This window comes from Xenopus laevis, chromosome 2S, assembly GCF_017654675.1.
Source record: "Xenopus laevis strain J_2021 chromosome 2S, Xenopus_laevis_v10.1, whole genome shotgun sequence".
Taxonomy (NCBI): Eukaryota; Metazoa; Chordata; class Amphibia; order Anura; family Pipidae; genus Xenopus; species Xenopus laevis.
In genome coordinates, this window is record NC_054374.1 from 134321580 (window position 1) to 134340882 (window position 19303).

At 35.8% G+C, this 19303-nt stretch overlaps 1 protein-coding gene across 1 annotated transcript in view; it reads left to right on the plus strand.

Moving 5' to 3' along the window:
• The window catches only part of slc4a8.S (solute carrier family 4, sodium bicarbonate cotransporter, member 8 S homeolog), a 96766-nt gene that overhangs the window by 74864 nt on the left and 2599 nt on the right, over positions 1–19303 (plus strand). Inside the window, exons 14-24 of the mRNA XM_018250109.2 lie at positions 2231–2476; positions 2799–2904; positions 4953–5114; positions 9801–9914; positions 10955–11116; positions 13024–13275; positions 15235–15303; positions 16699–16872; positions 18331–18468; positions 18576–18676; positions 19005–19106. Coding sequence (XP_018105598.1) covers positions 2231–2476; positions 2799–2904; positions 4953–5114; positions 9801–9914; positions 10955–11116; positions 13024–13275; positions 15235–15303; positions 16699–16872; positions 18331–18468; positions 18576–18676; positions 19005–19106 — 1626 coding nt within the window. The remainder of the gene's footprint in view (positions 1–2230; positions 2477–2798; positions 2905–4952; positions 5115–9800; positions 9915–10954; positions 11117–13023; positions 13276–15234; positions 15304–16698; positions 16873–18330; positions 18469–18575; positions 18677–19004; positions 19107–19303) is intronic.

Consider the following 19303-nt stretch of genomic DNA (forward strand, 5'->3'; position numbering starts at 1 on the left):
CACCTAATATAATATCTGGAAATGTGTATCTCATACTGTCTATAGTTAGGCCCATAAATCTTTGGACAGAGACAACTTTTTTTCTAATTATGGTTCTGTACATTACCACAATGCATTTTAAATAAAACAACTCATATGCAGTTGAACTGCAGGCTTTCTGCTTTAATTCAGTGGGTTGAACAAAACGATTGCATAAAAATGTGAGGAACTAAAGCATTTTTCTAGCACGATCACTTCAATTCAGGGGCTCAAAAGAAATGGGACAATTGACTCAAAAGCTATTTCATGGGCAGGTGTGGGCAATTCCTTCTTTATGTCATTATCAATGAAGCAGATCAAATCCCTGGAGTTGATTTGAACTGAATGAACATTTTATTTTCAGTGTTTTAATTTGTCCAATTTCTTTTGTACCCCTGAAATGAAGTGATTGTGTTTAAAAAAAAGGCTTTAGTTCCTCACATTTTTATGCAATCATCTTGTTCAACCCACTGAATTAAAGCTGAAAGTCTGCAGTTCAACTGCATCTGAGTTGTTTTAATAAAAATTCATTGTGGTAATGTACAGAACCAAAATTAGAAAAAAGTTGTCTCTGTCCAAATATTTATGGGCCGTACTATAAATTAATAATATTATTAAGGGATGCACCTGGTTTTTGACAGATAAGGGAAATTTCAGAAATGTGGAGCACCATGCCTAATAGTTACTAAAATTCATAAACAAATATATCTAATAATCCACACATGCACCTGGTGATTGCCAGATAAGGGAACTTTCAGTAATGTGGAGCACCATTCCGTATTGTTACTAAAACCCATAAAGAAATATATCTAATAGTATTGTTTCACCATAAACATAGATTTATGTAAGATTAGATGGCATCAAGTGCAAGGTGCTAAAGAATTAATACAAAGTATAAAAACAGAATACCCAGATGAAATCCGCACAGACATAGGATGAATATACAAGCTGTTTATAGATGCATGACCAGATTCTGGGTAACAGAACCCCTACCTGAGTAATGTATAACATAAAAGAAATAACATATATTTATGTAATCGTTAGTAGGGTGACTTAGCAATAAAGGGGTAGACTGTAGTTTACATTTAAATCCACTTTTATTAAGATGTAGCCAGGGATGTTTTAAGACAGTTTGCAATTGGTCTTTATTTCATTTTTTTTTTTTTAAATTAAAACTTTTTTTCAATAACACTCCAGTGGCAAGTGTATCCGCTGTCTGTGGTTTTTCCTTATTGCCTTGTTTTCGCACAAAGGGTGGGATGTACATATATAGATATATATATGTGTATATATATATATATATATATATAACTTTTCAAGATGGACCAGCACTCCAGTTTGTTCAATCAAACGTGAATATTTATTTGAATAGTCACTCTCGTGTCCAACGTTTCGGCCCACATCTGGGCCTTTATCAAGGATGTGGGCCTTGATAAAGGCCCAGATGTGGGCCGAAACGTTGGACACGAGAGTGACTATTCAAATAAATATTCACGTTTGATTGAACAAACTGGAGTGCTGGTCCATCTTGAAAAGTTGCATAATACCGTTTGACCGGGCACCCACTACAAACTGAGAGGGTTAAAGTGCAGGTACTTTCTGAACTTATATATATATATATATATAGATAGATAGATAGATAGATAGATAGATAGATAGATATATATATATAGATATAGATATATATATGCTGTACATATATATTTTAATCTTTGATAGATAAATGAGTGACCTATTTGTGCAATGTATTAACTGAAACATATATATAAAGATTTTTTTATAATTCACACCGCTGTGTACCGTATTTGCTGTTTTTTTGTGAGTGTGCAAACCCAATAGCTAATTCAGATATTTGCCACTTTGTTCATTTACAAGTCAGTGGCAGTGGACCATTGAACCATTTGAATATGTTAATTGCCTTCCTGACCTTCGAGTTTTTTTCGGAAGGGAAAACTCGATTTGGATTTGAATTTTCGGGCCGGGACTATTTGAGCGAATATTAGATGTTCAAATTTGTTCTTAAATAACCTCCCATTCGAGTTGTGAGTATATTCTAATTTATTAGAGTAAAACAATTCACATAAATTCAAAACTCGACCTAATATAAATCTGCCCATTAGTGTCAGAACTATGTTTTGAGACTGTTTTCTTTTTATCATTACAGTATTGCATATTATTTGTGGGTTTATGGATCTCTTTTGTTTTGCTACAGAGAATATGGCTTGTCGTATCTCTCCTTGAGAGCCTGCATTGGACTGTGGACAGCTTTCCTCTGCATTTTTCTTGTGGCCACAGATGCCAGCTCACTAGTCTGCTACATCACCCGCTTTACAGAAGAAGCCTTTGCCTCCCTGATTTGCATAATATTTATCTATGAAGCCATAGAGAAGTTAATACATTTGGGAGAGACATATCCAGTCAACATGCATTCTCAACTGGACAAACTTACACTTTATTAGTGAGTGTTTTTTATTGTTTATTGTCTAGTAGTCCACATTGTGTGCATAACTAATAACTCTGCCTGATATATTTTATTTTACTGAAACATTATATATGTTAACAGTGAGCACTTTCCTAGCTTTGATATGTTTTAACTAATCTGTAAATGCAGAAGCAAAACATCCTGTTTTCAACAGACAGTAACAGAAAGCCAGAGCAAGAGACATCTGGAGATATCTGTTAATTGCATAAATGATTGGGACACATTAATTTGTTATTTGCTATGTGACTCTTTATTGTATGAATTAGATTTAGAGTAATAACTTTTTTGTCTCCCTTAGCTGTAAGTGTGCTGCTCCTGAAAGTCCAACTAATGACACTCTGCTGTATTGGACAGACAATAATATCACTATTTCTGAAACAGACTGGGCCAACTTCACAGTTAGTGTAAGTAAAAAAAAAAAAAGAATTGTACATCAGCGCCTACAAACACTTATAAATATATCATAGGTTCTAAGTCAATTATATTCTACCTACAAACATAATAATGAGAGGGGTTCTAACAGAACCCAAAGCCTATTTGGTGGGGTCATAGGAGTACCACCTACACCTCTGTGGGATTTTTGTGCACTTTAAAGGTAACCGTAACAGCCAAGAAAAAAAAAAGTCTTTTAAAATAAAGAAAATATATTTTACTTTTGTAATTCACTTGTAAAAATTGCTTCAGAGACACAACATGGTTTATATAAACAAGCTGTTTTGTAGCCATGGGGGCAGCCATTCAAAGCTGAAAAAGGAGAAAAGGCACAGGATACACAGCAGATAACTGATAAGCTCTGTAGTATACAATGGGATTCTTCAGAAGTTATCTACTATGTATCCTGTGCTTAAATAGCTGCTCCCATGGTTACACAGCAGCTTGTTTATATAAACTATAGTAGAGTTTCTGAAGCAAATACATCAGTTTTACCAGTTCAGGACACAGTACATTATATAGGCATTCCTTTCAAACACTTACATTTTTGGTGTTACTGTTCCGTTACGTCTTAGGGGGTTATTTACTAAAATGTGAAAAATTCTCACCAGTTTCTTTAAACCACTTCATCCATCCAAACTCCCGCCGACAGTTTTATCGTATTTATCAATAAATTAACTTGAAAAAATCTTGTACGGGAAAAATCCAAACCGTACAACTTTTTTGAATTTACTGCCTGAAAACCACAAATTATTTGGATTATTGTACAAAATCCAGTGCAGATCACGATATCTTCCAATTGTAAACGGGACATCTGTCATTGATTCTACATGACCTCAGCAGGTTTTAGATGGAGTACTTTTTTATTCTGACTTTTGGCAGTATCAGGGTTTAATAAATAATGAAATATTTGATTTTTTTTCCCTCTAAAAAAATGGTAAAACTCTAAGCAGAGAAAAAAATCGGACTTTAATAAATAACCCCCTTGGTGTTTAAAAACTGAATGGAGATGCACATAGGCAGGGCTGTAACTACAGAGGAAGCGAGGGGCCCAGGAGGTATAGAGGGGCCCAGGAGGTATAGGGGTGCCCAGAAGGTATAGGTGCTTTCAGGAGGTGTAGGGGGGTTCAGGAGGTATATAGGGGCCCAGGAGGTATAGGAGGCCACATGAGGCCCAAATAATGAGTGATTTCAACATATATTCGTAAAACAGGACAATCTCAGGATATGCTGGGGCCCTAAAATTAATTTGATTTGGGGTCCAGTAACATCTAGTTACTCCACTGCAACTAGGTATTGTTTGCTTTGCATCTTTTTATGTGGTTTTCATTCTGTAAGCCATGGATGGAGCAGCAACAGAATGAAGTACTGCTATTTTCGGCTGAGTTGTATAGTTTTGAAAGCCAACCATCTTACTTCAGAAAAAGACTTATGAAAGGACTGCAAAGGCAGCCTGTATTTAACACCACCCCATTTTGGTCAATCAATTGCTGGTATTTAAAACTTTCTCTTATGGATGATTAATATGAAGAGTGTAATCTATGCTGAATATTTTCCTACAATTAACATCTGATTTGACTCCAATACATTAGTAATCCATTTAATCAATTTCTCATGGGCAGATATTGCTCAATGTGGTGCACATGACCCACTGCCCATTTTATTGGGGAAAAAGGCGTCCCAGGGTTGACGGATATTTCAGTTAAGCTTAACTTATATTTTAAGTATATAAGGGGAATATTCACAATGTGCCTTTTCACGTGTTTATAACATGAACGCAAAGGTAGAATTTTATGTGCTTTTGTTTTGTTTTTTTCAGTCTCACATGCTAACAATACGCAGCCTGCCCATAAGCTCTCAGTTTTGTGACTAGCTATAGGGGAATGGGATGTACAGAGTAGCTAACCATTAATACACAATCTAGGTTCTGCATGGCATGTGATTTAAAAGCACACCCAAATGTGTCTCTTGCTTATTGTCTTTATAATTAGTTACTTTGATAACACCTTTCCCTTTACAGGAGTGCAATAAAATGCATGGGGAGTTTGTGGGGCCAGCTTGCGGACACCACGGGCCATATACTCCCGATGTTCTCTTCTGGTCCTGTATCCTGTTTTTCACAACATTTGCACTGTCTAGTGCTTTAAAGACATTTAAAACAAGTCATTACTTTCCAACTAAGGCAAGTAACTTAAAATACTGTCATGTGGTTCCATCCAGTAGCAACTGTGCAGGGATTTTCCTTACATCTTACATCTTTCTGTCCTAAAGTGAACCTGTCACCAGCATAATGAAAGTCCTTTGCAAAACATCAAACACAAATTCTTTTTTTCTTTAAAACATCCATATGTGTTATAAAGGTGTTAAAATTTTTGAGCAGTCAATCAAATATCTGCTCCGCCTCTATGCCTGAGGCATAGAGGTGGGACAGTCAATTACTTTCACTTTCGATTCAGCATTTCCTTCATGTCACTGGTCTCCTCACAATCCCCCTTCCCGTCTCAGGCTCTATAATTGTGTAAGACACTGCACATGGGCATTAGGTCCCCCATTCTGGTGCATACACAAGATTTTGGGGTGATACACAATTTATCTTAATAACAGTGTCCACAAAATGGCTCCTGCCTGCTTGCTGTGATAGTGTAATTCCAAGACCGAAGGAAACAAGATTTAAATACATACTGTATAGTGTAAGTAAAGTTTATTATGCTCAGCTAACAAGGTAATAAAGAATTTGGAATTATTTCTTAGGGTGGTAGGTCCTCTCTAACTGACACTTAATTTGGTAAATGATCTTGTACATGACAAAGGATAACTTGTAGGATTGTTATACTGCAGTGTACCTGTATTTAGGAGAGCAATTCCAGAGGGGTCATTTACATCTGCAAGTGCACTTGCACTATTATGGCCACAGTCAGGTACTTGTGTCCAAAAACTACTCCGGTCTGCGTGGATGAATTGTGCACAAGTGTGGTAACGGACGCAGGGGAGCCCTGGAGCTAACATCACGTCAAAGTTATTGGTAGCATTTGGAACGGGTTAGAAAAGTGGCACAATTACTTCAAGCACATCTTCCCCTGGTAGCACCAGTTACACTGGAATTTTAGGGAAAAGGTATTCTATTAAACAACATGGAGAACGCAAAGCAATATATTATTATTCTTGCCTTACTGATACCCACAAAACAGCTGATATTTTATCTTTTGCATCATCTACATTAAAAAAAATATCACAATAGTAATATTTTAAAATCTTTGGGGGGTGTTAATTCTGTGTGTCCAGGGTTTTACTGAATAATAGAAGGACATCTGCAACACTCTTGTACATATGTTTAGTAGTTGCTGACAGCACACAAAACATGACCATTTTATTGCAGTATGATGTAGAAGTTGCTAAATCTGATTAATGATCAATCAGTAAGTGATTGCTGACCTTTATGATGCATTCTTTCAGCATGTGACTTGCCAACTATTTTAAAATTGTGCCAATTTCCCTAGAAGCCCATATCATTTACAGTATATCCCATTTTGTAAACCAGTACATGTTAATTTTGGCACCCAAATTTTCCACCTAAACTTCCTCTAAAATGACAATTGTTCAAAAGTTTTTAGTCATGCTATAAGTGAAAGCTTCCATCACCAATCCTCTTTTAATCTTCCCTTCATCAAAATCTAGTTTTAAATATATCAAGCTTTTCATGGATTTTTTATTTTCTTGTTTGGTCTGTTTAACATGTAATTCATAGTATTTTGTATAAAGTTGCAAACTACTGGTTAGCACAATAGTTTATGTAATATATAGTGAATAAAGTACCCCTCTTGTAAAATATAAGTATATTATAAGTTACCGAGGAGTTTCATGACCATATTTTTTATACTGGTCATGGAACTTCGAGGTAACTTCTAATACCCTGGGGGTACTTTATTTATTATAATACACAAGTTTCAATGAGTCACGTGACAGAAATGACATCAGAACTCACCGTTTATAACTGATGACATCAGAACTCACCGTTTATAAGGATATAATTTACAAGATATTCATCGCTTTTGTGTATTATATATATATATATATATATATATATATATATATATATATATATCATAAAATTATATTTATGGCTTTTGTGTATTATATAGTGAATAAAGTACCCCCTCTTGTAAAATATAAGGATATTATAAGTTACCGAGGAGTTTCATGACCATATAAAAACACAAGGCTGAAGGTAACTTATAATATCCTCATATTTTGCAACTGGGGGTAGTTTATTTATTATAATACACAAGTTTCAGTGAGTCATGTGACAGAAATGACATCAGAACTCACCGTTTATAACTGATGACATCAGAACTCACCGTTTATAAGGATATAATGTACAAGATATTCATGGCTTTTGTATATTTTATATATATATATATATATATATATATATATATATATATATATATATATATATATATATATATATATATATATATCATAATCCTCTGTAGCATTATTATTTTATGTAGAAAAGACAGTGAAGCCAGACAATACATGTTTATGGCCAAGGTTTGATTGTTTTGCCATGACATCTTTGTGTAATTTTCTGGAAAAAAAAATGATTTTGCAACATAACCCTCTACTTAGAAATCAGTATAATTGTCTTTCTTGAAATGTAGGTATTCTAGTAAAACAAAAATCTCAGCCATTAGTGAAATTACATAGCACTGCTTGCATAAATGAAATTGCAAATTTTAATTAAAATGGATTAGTAATGCTCTCTTTAAATCTAAATTACTTTGTTCAAATAAATGTAACAAATAAAGGTTTTGCTTCTCTGGACAGATGTAGCTGGAGCTATTTTTATTTGTTATATAGCACCAACATATTTATGCAGTGCTTTATTGAGATTGTTTTTCATTCTCGTTTGTCTCTATCCCCGGGAACCTTACAGTTTAAGGTTCCTGTTACATCCATGCACGAACTATGGTCCGTTTTGTCATAAACAATTAATCGCCTTGTCAGGACCTCTGTGCTGCAAGGCAAAAGTGCTACCCACTGAGCCTCAGATATGGGATCCCTTATCTGGAAACTTGTTATCCAGAAAGTTCAGAGTTATGGGAAGATCAACTTCCACAGAGTCCAACTTAAAGGGGTGGTTCACCATTAAGTTAACTTTTAGTATATTATAGAATGGCCGTTCTAAGCAACTTTTCAGTCAGTCTTAATTATTTATTTTTGTCGTTATTTAATTATCTGCCTTCTTCTTCTGACACTTTCCAGCTTTCGAATGGGGGTCACTGACCCCATCTTTAAACAAATGCTCTGTAAGGCTACACATTTATTGTTATTGCTACTTTTTTATTACTCAGCTTTCTATTCAAACTTCTACTATTCATCTCCCAGTCTCTTATTTATATGAATGCATGGTTGCTAGGGTAATTTGGACCCGAGCAAACAGATTGCTGAACTTGCAAACTGGAGAGCTGCTGAATTAAAAGCTAAATAACTCAAAAGCCACAAATAATGAAAACCAATTGCAAATTATCTCAGAATATCACTTTCTACATCATACTAAAGGTTAATGTAAAGGTGAACAACTCCTTTAACGAAATAATTATTTTAAAAATGATTTCCTTTTTCTCTGTAATAAAAAAAAAACTGTACCTTGTACTTGAGGGTATATAATAATAATCATAATAATATTGGTGGCAAAATAATCCTATTGTGTTTATTTAATGTAAACTTGGTATGGTGATTTGAATTATGGTCTGGATAACACCAAGTCCCAAGGATATCAGATAATAGATCTTATTGTGATATCCCATAGGAGTATCATATTTTTTCTTTCTTATCTAAGTCTAATTTGTCCCTGTCCAGTAACCTGTAACCCGAACAGTAAAATGTTTGCTTTCTATTTCCCAACTATACTAGACAATCCAAATAGAAATCCTGATTGTTGTGATATATTACAACAGGGCAAAGTTACTGTTGTTCCATAAGCTTACATCTGAGACAAGCGGCTATAACTGAATAATTTTCGCAAAAACAATTTTTACACGCACAACTCTTTTTTGTCCAAACGCATTAAAGTCAATGGGTGTCCGAATAATTTTGACGTGCAACATTTTTGACGAGCGAATTTTCATGAATCCATGCCTGGCGAATAAATTCGCCAATCACTACCCAACATCAGTCCCCAACTTTTTACATATGAATGAAAGCAAATCCCATCAACATGTTACAAAATGTAATGGAAAGCCTTCTCAGAAAAGTAGCGGCCAAAGGCTATACCAGTAAAGAGAGAGCCAACTTTATACTCTAAACACCTTCTTGACTACTCATCATTTCACATTAGCCGTTGCATGCCTATACAGTAGATGGATACACTGTTGCTGCCTCAGTGCTAATCTCAACATGTTAAGTTAATCAAGATGACGTTTATACTAATAAATTACTTATTTTATTATAATACACAAAAGCCATGAATATCTTGTAAATTATATCCTTATAAATGTTGAGTTCTGATGTCATCAGTTATAAACGATGAGTTTTGATGTCATTTCTGTCACATGACTCACTAAAACGTGTGTATTATAATAAATAAAGTACCCCCAGTTGCAAAATATGAGGATATTAGAAGTTACCTCGGAGTTCCATGACCTGTATGAAAGCACTTGGCCTTCGGCCTTGTGCTTTTGTATGGTCATGAAACTCCTCGGTAACCTATAATATCCTTATATTTTGCAAGAGGGGGTACTTTATTCACTATACAGTATAATGAAAATGTGATATATGTGAGTTACTATCCAGTTTTATGAAACAGGTATAGTAGAAAATAACAGAAAATTGATTTGTCTCTTTAATGTTTTCTTATGAACTTCAGGTTCGCTCCATGGTGAGTGACTTTGCTGTCTTCCTTACCATTCTGACAATGGTAGTCCTAGACTACTTTATTGGTGTGCCATCACCCAAGCTCCAGGTTCCAAATGAGTTTAAGGTATGATATTTCCTAAAAGTCTTTTCTGCATTTTTGTTGGTGTATGTCAGAGAATACCATACACAATGTTTAACTCTACATTAAAATATTTATCCACTAACAGCTATTGCACATAAGGTATTTTGACTGCCCTGGTGTTCTCAAGGAAAATTGCACCAGTCAAAACATTCTTTCCAGCTTGCAGCCATTTCCCATTTGTTTGAGTGGGAATGGCACTACAGTACCTATGGGAGACACTGACACTGTCAGATTGTTCATGAACGTCAAAGCTAGCAACCCAAGCCTGCATGCAGGGAAATGTTTTTTGACTGCCACAGTTGCTCGCAAAACTAGCAAAGTCCAAAGGATAAGTTCACTTACAGTTCTTGAATGTTACTGTTTCTAGTTTCTGGAGCCTTGTGCCCCAAGTAATGAATATGTATATTTCTAAAGCTCAAAATACAGGTATGGGATCCATTATCCAGAAACCTGTTATCTAGAAAGCTTCAAATTACGGAATGGCTGTCTCCTCCATTTTATCCTAATAATCCTTGTACATGGTCCAAACTAAGATATAATTAACCCTTATTGGAAGCAAAACCAGCCTATTGGGTTTATTTAATGTGTATCTGTTTTTCTAGTAGACTTAAGGTATGAAGATCCAAATTACGGAAATATCTGTTATCCGGAAATCCCCAGGTCCCCAGCATTCTGGATAACAGGTCCAATACCTGTACTAAACAAAAAAGGAGTTCAGAACAAAATAAATAGTTTTGACAATTGCAAGATTGTTACTTGATGCTTCCAACATATGCAGTACATTAAACCAGGCTTCCCTGATTTAAACTGTCATTTGAATAATATCTTTTATGTGCAGGAGTCAACAAAAAAAACTTCTTTGTTTGAAGAAAAACAGTACAACGACAATAAAATTATTTGTTTCGTTTATGCAACTTCCAAGGGGGTATACACAAGTCAATAATTGAACAGCACTTTTCTTTGGAAATCCATACACAATGTTACTATTTTATTGATATCTGCTATGTTTTTTTTCCTTAAAGCCAACCCGAGATGACAGAGGATGGCTCGTGAATCCAATTGGACCAAATCCTTGGTGGACTGTGTTTCCAACAATAATTCCTGCACTCTTGTGCACCATTCTAATATTCATGGATCAGCAGATAACTGCAGTGATTATCAATAGGAAAGAACATAAGCTGAAAGTAAGTATTAAATCATGGCAGTCGCTTTCAACTGTATTTTCCTGAAATAGAATAATTTTTCTGGAGAAACATTGACTGTTTGTTGTTAGTATTATTCAAGGTGCTGTGTACTTTTATATTTGTATAAAACATGTTATATATCAGATTTCAATTTAACAGTCAATATCAAGAAGCTTCTACTTTTTACTGTTGTGGCACTCTGCTGTAACAGGTTGAGATGAGAATCCTAAACAACAATCTTAATGCTGTACTGACTGCCCCAAGGTATTCTGTTCTATATTACTCTGATTCCAATATCTAATGATATCATCTAAAGATGTTGGTAGAGCACTTGAAGGAGAAATAAAGCTTAACTAAAGAAGTAGCTAAATGTTGTACATTGTTTTGCGCTTCTGTACCAGCCCAAGGCAACCACACCCCTTCAGCAGGGAAGATTTGTGTCTCCAAAGATGCCCCAGTAGCTCCCCATCTTCTTTTCTGCTGATTCACTGCACATGCTCTGTGCTGCTGTCACTTACTGAGCTTAGGGACCCACTCACAATATACAGTACATATAGAATAGAAATGTCACAATATATAGCTAATTAGTAATTAATACAGAGAATTACTACATGGCAGCACATAAACCAGTGCAACTAGCATCAGAATTTAATAATCAGCCCTGTAGCATCAGTTTATATTACAGACAAACCTCATTTTCTGCTTGATAATTAGTGACGACCCCTAAGCTTAGCTTCTCAACAGCTGCTCAGAGCCCACTGAGCATGGGAGTGTCACAGACACTTTCCAAGATGGTGACCCCCTGTGACAAGTTTGCTGCTATTGAGAAGCTGAAACATTAGGGTGGTGCACTACGGTTAGTATATAAAATGTTTAAAATGTATATTTTAGCCATATTCATTTTTAGGGTTTGGAGCATTTTGCAGGTTCATAAAAATCCATTTGAGTGAGATACCAGGTCTGAAGGCCTCCATATGTACAGCTTTGGCTGTACAACTATAATCATTATAAATAAAATTATAATATTGCAACTTCTCATTAGGAATTTAAAGCAACAAATAATAAGTGATTTTACTTTTCAGCAGATGCTGTTGCATATTAATTATAAAATGTAAGGATCAGAATGAATGCATCTCCTAAGTTGTTACGGTACCTTTTATTCTTTCCTCCCATGCAAATTCTTGGAGATTGCCATTGCTAGTTAATCATCACACTGTGCATGAATTGTCTGTATAATGAATCAACTTTTTCTTTTAAGTCTAATTTCAATGGAAAGTAAAAATAAATGTGACAAGGCAATTGCGTTTTTATTGTAAGGCTCTGCTAAGGAACCCTTAAACTAAAAAAGGCTTTGTATGAAAGAACCATTTCTAACAAACTGAGAATTTCCATATGAAAGGGTTCTGCTCTCCACTTGTCATGTATGTTTAGGACCTGAGCTTGGCCTTATGCTCATGGAAACTTCCATAACCCTGGCTGACATTCAGTTACAGACTTGTACTGGATGCAATAGTAGGGAGTAGTGAGTAAACGTTGCTCTGTGGCACTACCTAGATGTACAACACTAGACCCCTACAGTGCATCCACGCAATTACATGTTTTCTTCTATGTACTGTGCTACAAACAGCTGGGGTATCATGCAGAAAAATAACAACAAGCCAGGCAATGATGGAAAATGCACTGTAAAACAATTATGTTGATGCTTGGGGCCTGTTAAATGTAAATATTTGAAACAACATTTTCTTGGAAAATGTGTGCACCATTAGGAAGAAATGTAAAACAGCACAAGGGACATATCATGATCAGTGTTTTTGTAAGATAGATAGATAGATAGATAGATAGATAGATAGATAGATAGTATATTCTAATATCTTTAAAAATATACATTATCTTTTTTTTTTTTACAGAAAGGTTGTGGCTACCATTTGGACCTTTTCGTAGTGGGACTCATGCTGGGAATCTGTTCAATAATGGGATTGCCTTGGTTTGTTGCAGCCACTGTCCTCTCTATAACACATGTTAACAGCCTTAAGTTAGAATCAGAATGTTCAGCCCCTGGAGAGCAGCCTAAATTTCTGGGGATCCTGGAACAGAGAGTCACAGGCCTAATGATCTTTGTGCTGATGGGCTGTTCTGTGTTTATGACTACAGTGCTAAAGGTATGTACCAAAAATTGTAAATTCTTAAGGCTCGACTTACTTTTTTATTTACACAAAATATATAAACCCCAAAATCTTGCAATAATTATGAGGTCACACACATTATCCGTCCTCTTGAAGTATCTACTGCACCCCAGCGCTATTATAAAGTAGAAGTATAGCAAAAAGACACATTCTTTTTATATGTGCAGGCAGGGCCGCCATTAGAAATCACGGGGCCCCATACAACAAAATGTTCAGGGGCCTATAGAGTATTATAATAATACATTGGTGGTCAGGGGTTTAATAAAAAATAAAAAAAAAACACATTGGAGTTCAGTAGAACTGAACTTGTGGGTTCAGGACTTCAATTTTGGTGGGTTTGGGTCTATTCGCGGCTTTAGGACTTCAACTTAGGCTCCTTTCGTGACTCTGGGTCTTTTCGCGGATTTGCGGCTTCAACATAGGCTCCTTATGTGCCTTTGGGTCTTTTCGCTGCTTTGGGACTTAAACTTCGGCTGCTTTTGTGGCTTTGGGTCTTTTCACGGCTTTGGGACTTCAACTATTCGGGTCTTTTTGCTGCTTTGTGACTTCTGCGGGCTCCCCACAGCTTCAGCAATTTCAAGGTGGGCCTGGCTATTTCGAAAAGTGCAGCACAGCTGCCCCCCTTCAGGCTCAGGCCCCATACAACAGTGTACCCCCTGTGCCCCCCTGATGGCGGCCCTGTGTGCAGGGAATATCCATTGACTTTATTTTGCCATATTTCAGCAACGCACCATGTGCAATAAGAACAGCAACTATTTTGTGTTTTTTGTTTATTACAATTAAATAATAGAACACACCAACTCATACTTTTGCCACTAATTATGTTGTGTTTGAACCCTTCCGTTGTAATAAACTGACCTCTAGTGGTGCATATGTTACCTGAAGGCCACTGGAGAAGAAGTCATTCATTAAATACTAGAATTTATAGTGCATTAGTCATCAATTTAATTGGTCCCTTGCAATAGTCTTTGAGATAATTATGTCTTTAGTATATATATATATATATATATATATATATATATATATATATATATATATATATATATATATATATATATATATATATATATATATATATATATATAGTGTGTTTTGATTAGGTAGACTTTTGTTGATTTTTGCCATATGACTCACCTACTGAAAACTAGAAAAACATAGCAGTGACAGTGGGTATAAGAATAGTAAATGAAGTGTTTTGCGTTAAGACTGCAAATTGCGTATAAGTAACAGATCAAAAGGCCAGGGCTGTCATTCTTATTACTATAATTATTGTTTTGTAATATTTAAGTAGTTACAAGGCAAATTGGGGATTTGCTGTTTGTAGAGAAAATGTGTTTTATGGATTTAAATGGATTTAAATGTAATTCACATTACCCATTTATTTAATTTTCACTGTGAAAAAATGTATAGCATATACTAAAATGCAGCCGTACGAATTATCATTCTCCAGTCACCTTTTAGTTAATTTTAGTATGATGTAGAAATTAATTCTTCTTGTTCTAAGACTATTTACAGTTGGTTTTCATTCTTTTTCTTGTGGTTTTAAATGATTTTGCTTTTGTTCAGCAGTTTTTCAGTATAAAATTTCAGCAGCTAGCTGGTTGCTAGGGTCCATTTACCCTAGTAACCAGGCATTGGTTTAAGGAGATACTGAAAGGAGGGTCTGAATAGAAGAATAAGTGACTCCCACCTGACTGATGGAATGAAGTAGAAGAAGAAAACAAATATTTAAAAAAAATGAAGACCAATTGAAAAGTGATAAGAATAGGACATTCTATAACATACTAACAACTAACTACTTTAAAGGTGAACAACCCCTGTAAACTGTTTTGTAAAACATGTAGTATTAAGTCTTCGTTAATTGCATGTTTACATTTTGTAAATTAGTCATTCATGTAAATAGAAACCATGCTAGCACTGCTGATCTTCTTGTAGTTTATCCCAATGCCAGTTCTGTATGGAGTATTTCTCTACATGGGAGTCTCTTCACTGCGAGGAATTCAGGTAAGTTTATCCTCTCTAAAACATATGATGAAGAAAGCATCTATATACATACATTTGTATAAAGTATGTGTGGATACATCATGTACAAATCTTAGCAATTCTTCTATTTACCTTATGCCTTAAATATGTAGAGTGATTTAAAATATAGGTAGTGTAACCCTTTCAACGCCCCTTTGTCAATGCTACATTCCAGGTGTGGTGCTTACCTGATGGCACGGGTCAAACCTGAACCACTCCGCAGTGGTATTGAGAGAGACTGTGTACCTGACACTTACTAGTGCAGTGCCTCCACCTAGTGGGATCCAGGAATGCGCCTACAGGTGGCCCCACTAGGAATACAATAATAAAATACACGCAGTATTTGTTAAACTGAATAACTATAAAATAAATGTAAAGGGCAGCTAGTACAAACAGCACTCCTAACAGGTGGCAAAAAGGCCTTACTATATAACTCGCTAGCGCTATATATGGCTAACTAAAAGAAGGCAAAGTCACCAGACAGTCTCTGTATCTACTAGCACTTCTTTAGGGTACTGTCCCTTTATACAGAATATTCTCTCCAAATGTCTCTTTGGATGGTTCACACAGAGCCTCCAGGCGAGTCCAACACTTGCAGTGCGACTACCAGCCCCTTTAGATATTTAGATGGAAATCCCCTGCTGATGCTGGTTTCTCCAATCAGGATTTCTTTCACACTCTCTATCACTCCAGGCACAGTATCTGGCGTCACTGTGCCATCCTGATCTGAATGTCTGCTTTTGGTGGGGTTCTCCAGCTCTCTGGGCCCAGCAGCAGTTCCTCCTCTCCACCACTTGGTACTCTCTGCAGGTTCTGCTATTTCCTTTTCCTGCCAGTCCCTCCCCGGCTGTGTAACTTCCTGCAACACTGAAATCACTGTACAGCTGGTTGCTAGGTAATGGCGTACAGCGCACACAGATACAGGTTGTGGGCCAGCACCCTTACAGGGAACTACTGCAGAGGTATAAGTGTAAGGATTTTGCACTACTTCCCTACAGTAGTCTCATCTTATGCATGAATATGTTGGCATAGGCTGGAGTCATTTTGTTCCCCATTCTCTGAAGGTTGTTACTGTTTCAGGCATGCACCATGGGCCTTATTTACATTGCAGGACACAATGTTCAAAGTGTAAATAAATCGGCTATTTTTTGCACTTTGAAAGCTGCATCCTGCACTGTGAAACTTATCAGAGTGCAGAGACCTGTAGCATGCCACATACCACGTTGAGTCGAGCACTGACTTGATCTAGAGGGGGAGGCACATATATTGTTCATATATAGAGTGCCTTTGTATGTTTGCAGGTTACTTATCATTGTTTAACTACATACATATCTATTGGAGCAGAAAAGTATCAATCTGTATGCTTATGTTTTGTAGTTCTTTGATCGCCTGCTGCTCTTTGCAATGCCTGCAAAACACCAACCAGATTTCAGCTACCTGAGACATGTTCCTTTACGCAAAGTTCATCTCTTCACCATTATACAGCTGACCTGCTTAGTATTACTGTGGGTCATTAAGGCTTCCCGGGCTGCCATTGTTTTCCCAATGATGGTACAGTACATCATTAATATTTCCTTAACTGTGTTAAATATTATTTTCAGTACGTCATGACTTTCCTACAGCTGGGATTAGGCTTTCCAACTGCTGCAGTACTGCATAGCCGACAATCTTATACGAGGAAGCAGGTGACCTATGAGTTCTGTTGGGACCAACCTTCCTTATACTTATCCCTCTCTCAGCATCTGTTTCTCTTCATTCTGTCTTCTTGAACAGTTGTGTGTCAGATATTCACCTGCAGTTAGATCCAATATATCTTATAATAGGGCTTCCTTTCCTAGCAGATGAATCAGTGCTCATTCAAATAACTGATTCCAGTACAAACAAAACAAACAAAATCTAACAAAATAACTGCCCTTTGCACAAATCCTACATGTAGAGAGACATGATGTCTGGGGATTTTAATAAAGTGAGCTCTAATACCTCTTCTAGGCAAAAGGAGCCCCCTATAAGATATTTTGGATCTAACTGTCAATGAATATCTGACACCCAACTCCTGCATGAAGAGAAAATGAAGAGAAACAGATGCTGAGAGAGGCATAGTGAAGATAAACGTGATTATTTCAGAAACAGTACAGAATTTTTAATTGATTATATTTAGAAAACTTGTTTCAATATAATGAAGCTTAGATTAAATTTTTATTTTCGCGAGAGTTCCCCTTTAACTAACATAATTTTAAAAGGTTCCCAAAATACATTGTAACTGAACAAATGCCAAATCCCAGTATAATAGTGAGACAAATCTGAATTTGTTACATGACATTTAAGGCTTATAAAATAAACCAGCAAATTTATTTCAGCTCCTGTGTTTTTCATTTTTATATCCTAAATACTTTGGAATTAATAGCAACTCTACAATGCTTCTTTTAACTGTTTGTAAATAGGTCCCGTTTACAAAAATGACAAACTCCTACTAATATTGCATCTTTTATTTTATGCACCACTGTTAAATGGTTGCTGCATGGGCTTGTAACATACAAAAGCTAACTTGCCCCATCATTGCCCATTTACGTGTCCCTTATATTTTGTCGTCAGATGGTGTCGGCAGCCAAATACCTGCTTTCTTTTTTTGTAATTCGATGAGGTCCATACACTGCACTTGAGGTTTGTGTTACTTAGGAACATAGTTGCAGATCCTGGGTGCCAAATGGCTGCTGTACCTAAGAGCTCATACAGCAGCATTATGTCAGTGGTTGAGCATACATTGTATGTATTATTGTAAAAAGTAGAGAAGCAGTATCAATATTATTTAGGTTTTATTATTACTATTAATATTTAGGCTTAATATCATATGTCAAATAAAAATGGAATATGTTGGTATATGATTTATGTTGGAGGGAGGTCATCAGGAGTTATGCATTACCAAAACAAACCAAAATTTCCTGATAATCAACTTTCATTTAGTGGGTATCCTGCAAGGGCAAGCTAGACATTGTGCTTATATGATTACAGGTTCTTGCACTAGTGTTTGTCCGCAAACTCATGGATTTCTGCTTCTCTGATCGGGAACTGAGTTGGCTTGATGACTTGATGCCAGAGAGCAAGAAAAAGAAACTGGATGATGCAAAAAACAAAGCTAAAGAATTGGAGGTAATACGTTCTGTAGTTAATTATAGACTTTTCATCAAGTGATGGATTTGGCTCCACGTCACCTTCTCCTGTATTGTCATTTTAAAAAATTGCTCATGGTTTCTTAGGAGTCTGAAAAGATGCTACATGAAGGAGAAGACAAAGAAGTTCAGCTTCCACTGGAAAACAGACAATTGCTCAGTAGCCCAGGGAAAAACAATAATTCAAGGTAAGATTTCAGATTTAAGAATCACTTAATTGTTCACATTTATATACATATATAATGCATTTTAATATAATAAAACGTAAATTTCCAAATTCTGTATAATTTAAGGAAATTGTTTCTTTTATTTTATTTTTATTATGTTAAAACTTAATTTTGGGCTCCCAAGTCATGCATCTAAACTCTGACAATCACAAAAAGTGGATTTGGTGTCTCCCTAATATGTAGTAAATGTTGTTCCTATGACCTTATTTATTCACAACAACTTTTGATAGATATATTCAGACATCCCAGATAATCACTTAATTTATTCGTCTACCATTCATTGTTTTAGAGGTGATCCATCTGAAATAAATATTTCTGATGAAATGCCAAAAACTACAGTATGGAAGGCTCTCAGCATGAACACAGAAAGCTCAAAATCAAAGGAGAAAAGGTAAATACTGTTAATTTTACTGGAAATGTTTTCTCTTTCTCTAATTTGGTTACACTGCAGTCCTCAGACCCATCATCTGCCCTTATGTAGAGATCCATGGGAATATTTTCTTCTAAGGCACACAAAACATAGCATGTTTTTGCCTTTTTTTATAATTAAATATAAAAGACTGAGAGTTAAGGAAGAAGCAATATACT